Genomic DNA, 14438 nt, shown 5'->3' with positions numbered 1-14438 from the left:
AGTGAAAGGTCTCTTCATGCCTGGGCTCAGTATAACCACCCAAAGTGTTATACTACAAAGCAAGATCAATGATTTAGCCAGCTAACTTGCCAAATATTCTGAAATAGCTTGTATTTTTATAAGATAAGCATGAAATTGGCATGGTCTAATTGACTCAACAACCAAAAACACATATCAAAGTTTAGGTTTCAATAGTTATTTCTGGTTGTTAATCAAAGTTAGCTGGCTAACTTTGATCCTGCTTTGTAGTATATCCCTCTGGTGTTTGCCCTCCTGATGTTGTCATTTTGTTAATGTACACCATGCATTTAATCAGTTATGTACACAAGCTTTGTAGATGATTCATGGATCAACAGACAACTTCATAAGGTTGTAATACTAAAGAAGCACTTGGGTAAATTAGTTTGAACACATTCAGAGTAAACCAACCAACCACGTGTTAGGCTGGGCCCATAGCAACAGGCTGTGATGTGATTTGTGGATGAATAAGGAAGTGACTTTGGTCACATCAGATTCCCATCTGATTGACAGCTTCCATTGAGTCACTGTGTGAAGTGGTAGAAAAGCAACATACTGTGTTTGTTGGGTTAAATGTATAAATAACTGAAAAGTGCTTTCCCTATCAGCAGCTCAAAGGCAACAAGGTAAAGAACCCTAAATCAGCATCATCACCATCAAACACTGTTCTGTTTTAGCCCTCAGTGCTGGAGTTTAGCTTACAATATAGTGTTTTAAGCCATGTAGAGGTTACATATTAAAAGTGCCCTAGTTCAATAAATATCTAAATTGTTAAAGTAGTGCAAATCAAATCTAGTAGGACTCCCCCTCTCTCCCACCTGACAGGTATGTGTAGACTGTTAGCTTTGCTGAACTGGGTCACAGTATACGGCACTGGTTCCAGTGTATACTATAGTACTGGTGGGGGGGTGTGTGGTAGTGGTCTTAGTGGGGCTGGAAGGTCTTGGCCAGATCCTCCATCACACTCATGAACTTCTGCTGCTCCAACGGGGAACTGTGGGTCCAGGCCAGGGGCAGGTGGGCCGACACCATCCTCCGATCTGACACACACAATACAATCTGTTTTACAACCTGGTTGGTTAAAATAGAAGCATTTACTATTCACGTTGTGATTGATCCGTCCTATAGCCGTGTCAATGAAGTTATCTAGAAAATACAGTTCAACCAAAACAATACAATGTAGGCATAGCTGTTGACCCCAGATCCCCTGATATGTATTGTGTAAATGCAGGCGCAGAGATGAGAGGGGGTGTCTGTGTTAGTGACTCTATTGAAGTGATTCTTTGCTATCCCGCTGTGCTGGGGAAGGTCACTGAGGTCGCCGCAATGGAGGAAGAGGGTGTGTGTCAGAGGGGGGGTTCCACTGTACTCTCTGGCAGTATCTGGTACCGAGAGCTCCAGCTGCAGTGGACCAACGCCAGAAACCCAGCCCAGCCCAACCCACCCCCGCCCGCTATCCCCGACCTCCCGTCTTCTCATGCCCTCAGTCAAACCCACACAGACAAACACTTCATTCAGACAGCACTCATCTTCTTTCTCTCTCTCCTTTCCCTCTCTCTAAAGCCCTCCCATATGCTCCAAATATCCTCTTTCCCTAGCTCTATTCTTCTCTCTTTCCCTCTACTTCGGTCTCTCTTCTCCAATTCTGACTGAGGTCCACTGTACCCGAGAAGCCTGGCTGTTTTAAAGAGCTCTTGTTTTCTCCAGAAGCACAGATTGAGAACGAGTTGTGAGGAGAGAGAGTGTGTGGATCTGACAGTTAACCCATGACAACACGCTGGACCTCACTTTGCTGTCTAACTGTAGTTTTGTCTCTCTCCTGGTCATGACCTCCGATACTTTACCACAAAACACGTATTAAATCGCTCCCTGTAATTGGTAAAAAAACGGGGACAATCCCATGCTTCAGACCATGCTTTACTTTTGTTTGTGATACTTCATTTAATGGAGAAGTTGTGTGGTAAGTGTATTCTGTGTCTTTTACTGCCTACCCTGGAAGAAGCTTCCGCTGGGCTTGGTGGCGGCGGCCTCTGAGATGGCCAACCACACCACGGTGTCAGCCCCCTGCTCCGGGGTCCTCAGGCTGTCCTTCATAGACTGGTGGAAGTCAGGCATGGCATTGGCCACAGCTACAACTCCAGAGAGAGACGCATCAGTAACACAGATATTTTATTTTAATAATCAATTGTTTATCAGAATGTATTACATTTTAAAACAGTTTTTAGACTATTAGATTTGTATTAAAACGGCATCGGATTTATATATTGAAATTGTAAATCTCAATAGTAAATGTCAATCTCCAAATGTGGATATGTGTTTACAATGTTGTCATACTTAGAACCGAAGCTGTTTGCTGCTGGTAGTTGTGTAGCTGTGGTGTATTGATACAGTACCTGGTGTGTCCACCCAGCCAGGATGCATCACTGAGAAGTGGATGTTGCTATGGGTTTTGGCCCACTGCTCTGTCATCACCACCTGTTGCCTCTGAAACACACATACACCAGTAGCTGGGACCAGTTCAAAGACAAATCTCAAATGTAACATTTCTGACCAAGTAAAATCAGCCCTAGACCATGTGACAAGCACAGACCAGCAAGAGACCACCACATCATGCATTTACTATAATTGTCTCCAACCTTGTATGGATGTCTGACCCATAACAAAATGTGCTGTGTACCCCTGCTCCCCTCACCTTGTGCTGTGTGCTCCTGCTCCCCTCACCTTGTGCTGTGTACCCCTGCTCCCCTCACCTTGTGCTGTGTACCCCTGCTCACCTTGTACTGTGTACCCCTGCTCCCCTCACCTTGTGCTGTGTACCCCTGCTCCCCTCACCTTGTGCTGTGTACCCCTGCTCACCTTGTGCTGTGTACCCCTGCTCCCCTCACCTTGTGCTGTGTACCCCTGCTCACCTTGTGCTGTGTACCCCTGCTCCCCTCACCTTGTGCTGTGTACCCCTGCTCACCTTGTGCCTTGTACCCCTGCTCCCCTCACCTGGTGCCGTGTGCTCCTGCTCCCCTCACCTGGTGCCGTGTGCTCCTGCTCCCCTCACCTGGTGCCGTGTGCTCCTGCTCCCCTCACCTGGTGCCGTGTGCTCCTGCTCCCCTCACCTGGTGCCGTGTGCTCCCCTCACCTGGTGCCGTGTGCTCCTGCTCCCCTCACCTGGTGCCGTGTGCCCCTGCTCCCCTCACCTGGTGCCGTGTGCCCCTGCTCCCCTCACCTGGTGCCGTGTGCCCCTGCTCCCCTCACCTGGTGCCGTGTGCCCCTGCTCCCCTCACCTGGTGCCGTGTGCCCCAGCTCCCCTTACCTGGTGCCGTGTGCCCCCGCTCCCCTCACCTGGTGCCGTGTGCCCCCGCTCCCCTCACCTGGTGCCGTGTGCCCCCGCTCCCCTCACCTGATGCCGTGTGCCCCTGCTCCCCTCACCTTGTGCTGTGCGTAGACCATGGTCCCGTCATAGCGGCCTATTTCTGTTTGCAGGTTCCCTGTCCTCAGCTTCTGGACCAGCATCCCTCCAGATGAAACTGTGATCTGAGGAGGAGGAGGGAGGGGAGACGGGAAACATTAAATAATCATAAACAGGACACACACTAAAGTATTTTTATTTTTTTGTCAAATTACATCTAAGAGAAAAACCGCCAGTGGGTTGTGGGTTTCAAACTCACCACTCTGGGCTCTGCACTCTTCTCCAGTAAGGGAATCAGTCCCCTGGTCAGGATATACACACCTAGAGATAGAGAGAGATGTGTTTCTTTCAAGGGGTTTTGAACTGAAGTGGTTTTGAGCCTGAAGTATTCACATTAACCTCTGTCATTGACTCACCCATGACGTTACTGGCAAAGCTCTTCTCCAGCCCCTCAGCGTTCACATCCCTCTCACTCATGATGCAGCCTGCATTATTTATCTGTCCACGTCAATCAGTCAATCAATAATCCTACATTATGAATACTGTACACATATAAAACATGGGAAGAACTCTGTGTACATTTATAGAAAGAGAGAGAGAAGCCAGAGAGAGAGAGAAGCCAGAGAGAGAGAGAAGCCAGAGAGAGAGAGCAGCCAGAGAGAGAGAGAAGCCAGAGAGAGAGAGCAGCCAGGGAGAGAGAGAAGCCAGAGAGAGAGAGAATGATAAAAGGCAGGGTGATGACCAGAGGTAGAAATATATGTTACATGGTTATCACTTTGATTCAAACATGTGTTCAGCACTCACCAGTACATTCAAGGCTTTGTACTTCCTCTTGAAGGCGTCTGCAAATTCCCAAACCTTCCGTGTCTCCGATAGGTCCAGAATGTGGACATATATTTCCTGAAATTACATTATTATTACACTCTGGTTGCAGGGGTACAGAGCACAAGGTGAGGGGAGCAGGGGCACATTACATGATTATTACACCCCCCCCCCACACACACACACACATTTTGAGGATAAGAGAGAGGCCCAAACTCACTCACTTTATTTCCTGACTCCTTGACAATGTCAGCCCTGGCCTCCTCTGCTTTGTCCTTGTTCCTGCACACCATGTGGACTGTACCACCTGGAAAGGGGATGGGGGATAACAGTAGAGCAAGAGTGGCTGAACCAGGGGTGTATTCAGTGCGGTGAAACGTGATGATGCTCTTCCTCCGAAGACACACATGCACTCACTAACTCACACTTACACACACACTCGCTCTCTCTCTCCTCTACAGACACACACCATACCTCTCTTGGCGATGGCCATGGCTGTAGCTCTCCCTATGCCACTGTTGGCTCCAGTGATCATGAAGACCCTGCCTGCCATGGACACTTCCAGGTCCTTTTCCACAAAGTGCTTGGCAGCAGAGAGGAACGCACTCCTGCAACACACACAGATAGACAGACAGCAGTCAGGTGGAGGCTATCCATCCCCTGCTCCATTCCACAGGGTGGTAGAGGGTGACAATAAACCCCTTTCCATTTGAAATAATTCATTGAATGATTGATCGAAAACAGATTAAAAGAAAGTAGGTCAGTGCCAGTGCACATAGATGTCCTGGGGTCAGATATGGTCAGAGTGGGGAGACAGCATCTAAAATGGAACAAATTCAAAACAGTTTAGATATTCAGTGAGCAAGACAAAGGTCTAACAAAGGGAAAGACTGTCACATCTCTTAGGTAATGTGAGAAGGAGAGAGGAGGCGGTTCTGAGGCCACCGCTGGTGACATCGACAGCAGCCTGTGTGCCACGTCAAGGGGTTCAATGGCAGCCATTGTTCCCAATGGGGGATGAAGGGAGGAAGGCAGCGCCGTACTTAGGGATCGTTTTGGGCTAAATGCATGCTCTGTTTGGTGGTGTCATGCAGCGTAAACACTAGCGGAGTCAAGGGTCAGGGCGGGTAAAGAGACTGGTCTCTGCAAGAAAACACAACATTGAACAAAGAAAGTGGGGAATAAATGACAAAGGCACCTCTTCAGTTGGATTTGATTGCTTTGTTGTTCAGAATGAGGAAGGGCAGTGTGTGGTCTGATGCTATTGGTAAACCATTTATCAATAGTTCCACATGATGGCCTTGACTTGAGCTGGTGGATATCCAAATAAGATTGTAAAGCTTTGTAGTTAGCATTAATAACCCAATTGATTAGTAATATGATGGCAAAAATTAAACGGAACTTTAACAGTTTTGTCCATTTAGTGATTTTGACACAACACAGCAGTAATGGCCCAGGCCCTATTTTCCAGATCTTGGATCGGTTTTGCTATCCTAATGCAATACTTAATCAATGAGGGTAAAATAACTCAAATGACAGTGGTAAGCAATATAGACATGAATACATATGTATTGTACATACAAGTTACAGGTCACTGACTGAGGCATTCAAAGGTCATACTGTATGTCTGCTGCAGCAAAATTACAGGATTAATCAAGACAGGGTTGGAACACTGCTTAACCATTGTTCTCCATCAGTTTAATTTGTTGATGTTTCTTTTTACCAGTGAACATCTAGAATCTACCTGAACCACTGTGATGTTCACTGAATGTTCACTGTGATGAATCTAATACTATCTTGCCAAAGGATGAACACACATGCACAGAGAGAAAGAGAGAGAAAGAAAGGGAAATGAGAGAGAGAGAATATACACATTGTTCTGGAATAGAAAATATATATTTTTGAACATTCAGTTTCAGACATTTTATTGATTTAGTTTGTAATTTGTGACATTTGTAGCCAGGGATTTGATTCCATGAAATATCAAAATCAACTATAACAAATGTGTGCGTATGGGCCCAACAGATAGGAGACCAGTGATCAATTGCCTACTGTTCTCCAGAGTAAATATATAAGCATCAATGTGATGATGCTGCTGATGATGATGATGATGATGACAGAAACACCATAGAGGAGAAAATCTTACCTGGTGAATTCAGTCATTCCTTTCAGAAACCACGCGGAGTTGCGGTAAAGAGACATCGTTGTATTACCCATGGAATCCTCTCGTCCCGTCGTCCGTTATTGCACTCTCTGCTCCGGTTTTAACTTGGACCAAACCCACGTGTGTGAATTTACATTGGATGACACCTTCGGCCACCCAGCGGCGAGTTGGGATCAACAACTGAAGCACAATCAAACTCGGTGTCAACTGGTGTCAGCTCGACACTGTCCATGATGTCTATAGGCTTGAATGAATGAAAAAAAACAATCCTATTGAATCTCCAATAGGTTTGCATGGCAAATTCAGGAGTTGCATGCACAGCATTTCAAATAAAATTTCAACAACCGCATATTTCAGTAACAGAAGAAAATTAAATCAGGGAATTATTGATAATAATTCTGGGGGAACTTAGACTATTGTCGGTTTGTATAGGCCTTTAGGCTACAATAGAAACATCCAAAAGAACACGCAATATGTCTGTCGCTGGAAATGAAATAATAGACCCACATAATTTGGCTTGACAAACAGGATAATATCTATATTTGATCATAAACCAGTTAGTACAGTAGTACAATGCACCTTGCCCAGGAACCTCCTGTGAAAGGTGTGAACCAATTCCGACCAAGCAAAGCAAAAAATGGGGCGCGGCACAGTCTAGACTAGAGAAGGTATGGTTTCGCAACTTAACCCACAGCATTGTGGGAATTTGACGATGCCCGTCCCTATGTACCGGTTTTACGCAAGAATGTAGTTAACATATTTTCCCTCAACTGTTGGCCTTACTCTCACATTGCAGCTTCACGATGGTGAGTAAAATGTCTGCTTTTGGTTCCATGTTTTGACATATTTTACAGGGCAAGTACATTCTCTCTGTCGAACATGCACCTGTCCAAAAGGTGAGTAGGCTGTATACAGTAACGGTGTTGTCTATGGCACACACAGTTCCTTTGGCAGGTTGTCTCCACCTGTTTGCCCGGACGCTACAATAGTTTAAAGAAGCGTTGCTGGCTGGCACCACTGGAACCACCTCTTCCACTTGAACAGTTGTGCCGTCTGTCTTGCATAAGAAGCTGTTTATTGATGGGTTGTTTTTATACTAGAACGTTTTGAAAGTCATGTGTAAGTTACATTTTTGCTAAAACTGTCAATTTTATAAGGCTGATTTTGTGGAGAATTGTGAAATATCGTTTTTGTCTGGCACAACAACCAGGGTGGTTATAATTTGTGCAACGTTCCAACAGGAATCTGTTCCAAAAACTAACAAGGTAAATAACAAGGTTGCCAACAAACGACGCATACAAAGTTGTATAGCAGCAGAATAAGATACATGTATTTTAATACTTGTACATTTTTCATGGCATCCTATTTGTGAATAGGGTGGTGGCAATTTTTTCACTCACCAGGTTTATTCCGAAAAATGTCTGCCCTCTCTCTGGTAGCCTATGGACAAACATTAAGAATAAGCTATGTGGTGAGTTGATGCCTATTCTACAGCTAATTAGCTAGGTGAATTGATCATGCAACTTTGTATGCGTTGTTTGTTGGCAACCTTGTACTTTACGAAGTTTTTGGAACATATTCCTGTTGGAACGTTCAACAAATTATACCCACCCCAACAACCACTTATCAGTTAGAAGTGTTGTTTTGAATTGTGGTTTGGATTGCAACACATCAACTAGGCCTAAGTGTGTAATTGTGGGGTGTGTTCAAAGTGTCTGAGTATGTGTGAGTAGCCTGCATGAATATGTCCATTCATGTGTTACATGAGCATACTATGTCTGAGTGTATTTCTTCAATCTGCTGCCTACAATAATACCCATTCTAGTCATTCTATTTCTACGATTTGGGTCCCATGCGGGTCAACTTCCTGCCCCCTCCCCCCACAGATGCACTTCATGCTGCTGTTAAGCCGGCAGGGCAAGTTGCGACTGCAAAAGTGGTTCACTCCGGTGACGGAGAGAGAGAAGAAGAAGGTGATCAGGGAAATGACTCTGATGGTGCTGGCTCGCCCTCCCCGCTCCTGTAACTTCCTCCTCTGGAGGGACCTCAAGATTGTTTACAAAAGGTGACTGAGGAAGTAGAACCTCTGTCTGGGTCTGGGATGGATCTCTCTGTGGTTTACCTTCGATCTCTTTCTCTTATTCCCCTTCTCGCTGTCTCTGATTTTCTTTATTTGGCAGATTATTTGTTTTCCTATTTTTGACTTCTGTCTTCTTTTGTCTGTTTCTCTGTTGACGCCTATTGCTGTCTGTGTTTACCCCCTCTCACTATTGTCTCTGGGCTGGAACAGACTATGGTGCCTGTGTACTGTAGTGTAGAGGGAGGGATGGGAGGAGGGTATTGGGTAGACTGGAACCATCCTTGGCCCCTTTATTAGTGGTTCATGTTTAACCTCCTAAACCCCTTCCTCCTCACCAATCCTCCTTAGACACACACACACGGCACACGCTCAAGTTAAATATACACTGATTGTACAAAACATTAGGAACACCTTCCTAATATTGAGTTGCACCCACCTTTGCCCTCAAAACAGCCTCTATTCATCAGAGCATGGACTCTACAAGGTGTCGAATACATTCCACAGGGATGCTTCCCACAGTACTTGTGTCAAGTTGGGTAGATGTCCTTTGGGTGGTGAACCATTCTTGATACACACGGGAAACTGTTGACAGTGAAAAACCTTTGCTGACACACTCAAAACGGTGCGCCTGGCACCTACTACCATAAACCCGTTCAAAGGCACTTAAATATTTTGTCTTGCCCATTTACCCTCTGAATGGCACACATACACAATCCATGTCGGTATTGTCTCAAGGCTTAAAAATCCTTCTTTAACAAGTGACATCAAAAAGGGATCATAGCTTTCACCTGGTCAGTCGATGTCACGGAAAGAGCAGGTGTTCTTAATGTTTTGTACAGTCAGTGTACATGTTAAACACATAACAGACAAGCAGATTGTTCTTAACCTCACACATTAACCTCTATGGTAAAGTGACTCCCTTGCATATAAACATAACAACTGTAACCCTGTTCCTTGACCCCTGACCCTCTGCTCCCTTGCAGGTATGCCAGTCTCTACTTCTGCTGTGGTCTGGAGGACCAGGACAATGAACTGTTGACCCTGGAGGTGTTGCAACGATATGTCGAGCTGCTGGACAAATACTTTGGCAACGTAAGCATAATGTACAGGCAATGTAAGGGATATTTATTGTCAGGTTAAGGTCTCGCTGGGGAAAGGTTCATTAAAACAAGGGAAAAGTATAGGTTAAATTGATGAATAGAAACTAAATGTTAAGGTCTATGTTTTTACAGTATTTTCAACATTGTATAGTCTTAATGGTGCCTATTGCCTCTCATTGATGTGCTGTTCTGTCTGCTCTGTGTTGCCCTGTCTGCTCTGTGTTGCCCTGTCTGCTCTGTGTTGCCCTGTCTGCTCTGCTGCAGGTGTGGGTTGGATATCATCTTTAACTTTGACAAAGCCTACTTCATTGTGTGTGTGTGTGTGTGTGTGTGTGTGTGTGTGTGTGTGTGTGTGCACATGTTTTACTATACTTGTGAGTATCAGAAGTCCTCACAAGAATAGTAAACCAACTAAAATTCTGAGAAGTGAGGACATTTTGCCAGTCCTAACTTGCTATTTTAGGGTTGGGGTTAGGGAAAATAGGATTTTGAATGGGAATCAATTATTGGCCCCCAAAAGGTCCTTACATGCAGGGGTGCAACTTTGGTTTTAGGAGTGGGGGGGGGGGACAACCTGGCGAGTGGTCTTTTATTGTAAATAGAATATGTTTCTAAACACTTCTACCATGATTATGAATAATCCCTAATGAATCGTGAATAATGATGAGTGAGAAAGTTAGTCTCATATCATACCTCCAAGACATGCTAACCTCTCACCATTACAATAACAGGGGAGGTTAGCATTTTATAGAATGTTCTTTGGATGGTCTTAAACTGCAGTCATTTATGTCTGAGATTATATGAACATGATGAAGTATTCAAACACATCTGTATCCATTCACCATCATCAATAGCTTCTACCAGGTCTTCCTCACATTTTTGTTTTATATGTTTTGTGTCGTCAGGAAAAGCTTCTATTAACCCTTGATACAGTTTGGAAATCAACTTTAGAGGTTAATCAGACTGCCTTAAAATAGTTTAAATCTTTGAAGCTTCTGGCTTGTCCGGTGTTTACTGCACAAAGAGAATAAAGTGTTGCATCTGTGAAAGTTCCTCAACATCACAGACTGGTCTTCCCTGGCTACCTGACACTGCTGAGACCCCTGTCACCATCTGATCCTGCTCAGATGAGGCAGGAGAAGAATAACCTTGGTGTACATTTATACATTATATTATCCAAGAATAGAATAAATGGTTCAATTATTGAAATTACCATTATTCCCAGATCCCAGACTGTAGATATAAGATGCTGTCCTGTTGCTACTGTAGGTCTACCCATCAATTCAAGATGGAACTTTGTATCAGTCACTGATTGTTATAATATACTGCAAAATTCACCTGAGCGCCGAAGATTGGTCTTCCCTGGCTGTATGAATTTGCTGGGACACCTGTCACCATCTGATCCTGCTAAGACGAGCATAGTGTTGTGTACTGACTGTGCACTGCGACAGTGAAGCCTGTAGAGCTGTTTATACCATGTCAGTGTAACAAGTAGGAAACTAACTAGGGAAACTGACAGATCAATAATGCTACATTGCTATATTGACTCTGATTGGGGTAAAAATAATATCTAACGTTAGCCAACATTTGGCTAGCTCTAATGGTACATCAACTGGAGAAAACAAACAAAGGCTACCAAACATTTTCATACTCACAGCAGCTGTTAGATACTGCTACCTGACAGTTGGCTAGAGCTGAACTGGCTGTGGTAGCTATGAGCTAGCTCTAGTTCATTCACTTCAGACAGAACCTCAGTCGAGGGGGGATGAGACATTAGCTAACTTTACATGTCAGTTACACTACTAGCTCATCACTGGAAATAAATACATTTTTTATGTTAAGTCAAACAGCAGTTACTTTGCTAGCTACATCAGTCAAATAAAGAGTAGACAGTTTTTGCTCAGCTTGCTTTTACTACTCGGAGAAAAAGCACAACACACACAGACAACTGCTGCCTCTGTTCGCGTGCTCTGTGGCAGGGATGCCATTTCTAGCAAAGATTTTTAGAACAATGACCACTCAAAACCCGCCCAGAAGGCCTGAAAACTAGCCCATTGTTTTTTTCCAAAGCAAGAGAGGTGTTGCCATATTTATACAATAAACCCTTTTTCCATAATGTTATCGAGCCAATAAGGAAGGAATTGGAACGACTAGAAGCAAAATTAGAAAAAGAGAGAAAAGATAATTTGCCCTTATTTAAATCGCCAGATCATTTTCCATCAATGGATGTCGATGTAACTAATTTGACTGCTATGATTAAACAATAAGGCACGAAAGGATATGGTACAGTGCATATGTTGTTACTTTACAGCCTTATCCCTCCTAAATCTGCACACAATACCCCATAATGACAAAGCAAAAACAGGTTTTTATAAATGTATTTTTTTTAAATTACGTAAATATCTCATACGGATTGGCAGGGATACATTCTAACTCGCAGACATAATTTACATACTAAGCAGTTGTGTTTAGTGAGTCCGCCAGATCAGAGGCAGTAGGGATGACCAGGGATGTTCACTTGATAAGTGCGTGAATTCAACTGTTTTCCTGTCCTCAAAGCATTCAAAATGTAACGAGTACTTTTGGGTGTCTGGGAAAATGTATGGGGTTAAAGTACATTCTTTTCTTTAGGAATGTAGTGAAGTAAAAGTTGTCAAAAATATGTAAAGTACAGATACCCCATTAAACTACTTAATTAGTACTTTAAAGTACTTTATTGAGGACTTTTTTCCATAACATAAGCACGCAAGGGAGTTCCATAACTTCCATTTCCACTTGTGCAGCCCCCAAGAACTGAGCATGCGTAAAACCAATTTTATTTTTTGTTGCTTGATACCGTTTTCCATAAGCAAAGCAAAAATCGACATTATAATGGAGTTTAAACCACCTCCGAGCAAATTATCTAATGAGCTCTAGTGCGCCCAAAGTAGTTTTCCAGTGTTTTGTCGCTGTTATTTCTTGATGCCATGTTTTATGGAAAAAGGGTTGAGGGGAAAAAACGGTGTCTCAATAATGACAAGTTAAGAGGCCTACCTACAACTGATAAAAAGTTGTCATGACTGTCTCCTATCACTCAAGTGACTCAGCCAATAGTTGACTAAGCTGCCTGCTGCAGTGCTCTCTCAACACTCACTCACTCACTCAGCAACAGCCTGCCTCACCGCCTGATAGTCAGGAGCAGCAGATCACAGTAAAATATATATATGTTTTATTTTAGAAAAATGCTTTTAGAAGTAGCCCAAAGATCTGCAACCTGTGACCAATACATTTTCACCCTCAACATAATTTTCAAAGTAGCCCAATTTGCGGAAAAAATACAGACATGGCAACATTGCTCTGTGGCGTCCATGCAGTCCTAAATCCAGCAGGCTGAAACCACCAAACAGCCTAAACGACCGCTCTGAGGCGTCCGCATGGTCCTAAAGCACACACTGATGCTGCATTTTGTGTCACAATGCACTGATAAAACTGGGTGGGGGGAACATGTCCCCAGCGAAAGTTGTGCCTCTGCTCACAAGTATAGTAAGACATTGCTGTGTGTGTGTATGTGTGTGGTTATTGGGGAATTACATGAAAAGTGCAGGCTTGTGCTGAAAGTAAAATGATGTGGTTGGTCCATCAGCCAAATACATCAACAGATGCATACAGTCACACTGAGATACCATCCTAATCTATTGTTACAATGCCAAAATGGAAGTCATCTGAAAGTGTATAAGGAATCAGGATCCATAGTAAACAAATCGTACTACCATGCTCATCTATTGGAGTGCTGACTCCCAACGGATATTTATGAATGAAAGTGACGCCGTCACCCTGACCTGCACCAGACAGGACTTGACAGGCAACCAAAATAAAAGACCACTGGCTGACGATAGCACAGTCATACGCACCTCCCGTAGCACACCATCTCTTTCTGCAGTCCCCTACAACCCTGACTCATTCTTTGGCCGATCTTGGGAGTGAGTGACTCATTGATCGCCTTCAACTGTGTGCTGCAGGTGTGTGTGCCGGACATAATCTTTAACTTTGAGAAGGCCTACTTCATCCTGTGTGTGTGGCGCAGGTGTGTGAGCTGGACATAATCTTTAACTTTGAGAAGGCCTACTTCATCCTGGATGAGTTCCTGGTGGGAGGAGAGATCCTGGAGACCTCCAAGACAGCTGTGGGCATCGCTATGGAGGAGGCAGAGACACTACAAGAGGTGACCCACACACACAGTCACTTAAGTGTGACACACTTGCCAAAATATTTAAATATGTTTCTTCTGTTCTCTCAACAGACAATGGAGGAGTATATGAGTAAACCGACCTACTGAACCAATAACAGGGACGTGAGTCGAATCTTAAGACTGAAGAATCCTTTTCTCAATTGCCATAAGTGCCACAACATTTCAAAGAAGACTTATTCAACTGGAATACTCTTCCATTCAGACAGAATACATAGTCTGTTTTTATATAAGCACGTTCTAATATTATTAGTCTTTTTTGTACTTTTTACTAATTTTTCTTCCCAATTGGTAGTTACAGTCTTGTCCCATTGCTGCAACCCCCATACGGACTCGGTCAAGAAACACGACCCCGCCAAGCTGCACTGCTTCTTGACACTGCTCGCTTAACCCGGAAGCCAGCCGCACCAATGTGTCGGAGGAAACAGTGTACAACTGGCGACTGTGTCAGTGTGTGTGCGCTCGGCCCGCCACAAGGAGTCGCTAGAGCGCGGGTCTTTAGTGACGCGGGTCTTTAGTGACGCGGGTCTTTAGTGACGCCTCAAGCACTGCGATGCAGTACCTTAGACCGCTGCACCACTCGGGAGGCCCATATATGCACTTTCTAAAAGATGCATTAGGAGTTTTAT

At 44.1% G+C, this 14438-nt stretch overlaps 2 protein-coding genes across 2 annotated transcripts; one reads left to right on the top strand and one right to left on the bottom strand.

Annotated features, from left to right (window-relative positions):
* Positions 1-942: 942 nt before the first annotated feature.
* Positions 943-6457, bottom strand: LOC120018862 (DHRS-12_like_SDR_c-like domain-containing protein). Its single transcript, XM_038962082.1, has 10 exons — positions 6387-6457; positions 4715-4848; positions 4465-4547; positions 4223-4318; positions 3835-3916; positions 3678-3739; positions 3439-3543; positions 2412-2502; positions 2010-2147; positions 943-1058 (listed from the first exon to the last, which is right to left on the bottom strand). The coding sequence occupies exons 1-10, from the start codon at positions 6455-6457 to the stop codon at positions 943-945; spliced, it is 978 nt and encodes a 325-aa protein (XP_038818010.1).
* Positions 6458-8290: 1833 nt separating this feature from the next.
* Positions 8291-13899, top strand: LOC120018870 (AP-1 complex subunit sigma-3-like). Its single transcript, XM_038962089.1, has 4 exons — positions 8291-8469; positions 9468-9576; positions 13648-13785; positions 13864-13899. Exons 1-4 carry the CDS (start codon positions 8291-8293, stop codon positions 13897-13899), a joined length of 462 nt encoding a protein of 153 aa, XP_038818017.1.
* Positions 13900-14438: the final 539 nt, after the last annotated feature.

This window comes from Salvelinus namaycush, chromosome 23, assembly GCF_016432855.1.
Source record: "Salvelinus namaycush isolate Seneca chromosome 23, SaNama_1.0, whole genome shotgun sequence".
Lineage (NCBI taxonomy): Eukaryota > Metazoa > Chordata > Actinopteri > Salmoniformes > Salmonidae > Salvelinus > Salvelinus namaycush.
This window is presented reverse-complemented; position numbering and strand designations above follow the sequence as displayed.

Excerpts from the sequence above, each read along its gene's own strand:
- LOC120018862 (XM_038962082.1), bottom strand. The coding sequence starts at position 6,457 with ATGGGTAATACAACGATGTCTCTTTACCGCAACTCCGCGTGGTTTCTG. Across the intron at positions 4,548-4,714 it reads CATGGCCATCGCCAAGAGAG|GTGGTACAGTCCACATGGTG; the intron begins GTATGGTGTGTG and ends TCCCCTTTCCAG. Across the intron at positions 2,148-2,411 it reads TGGCTGGGTGGACACACCAG|CTGTGGCCAATGCCATGCCT; the intron begins GTACTGTATCAA and ends CTGGAGTTGTAG.
- LOC120018870 (XM_038962089.1), top strand. The coding sequence starts at position 8,291 with ATGCACTTCATGCTGCTGTTAAGCCGGCAGGGCAAGTTGCGACTGCAA. Across the intron at positions 8,470-9,467 it reads CTCAAGATTGTTTACAAAAG|GTATGCCAGTCTCTACTTCT; the intron begins GTGACTGAGGAA and ends GCTCCCTTGCAG. Across the intron at positions 13,786-13,863 it reads AGGCAGAGACACTACAAGAG|ACAATGGAGGAGTATATGAG; the intron begins GTGACCCACACA and ends TTCTCTCAACAG.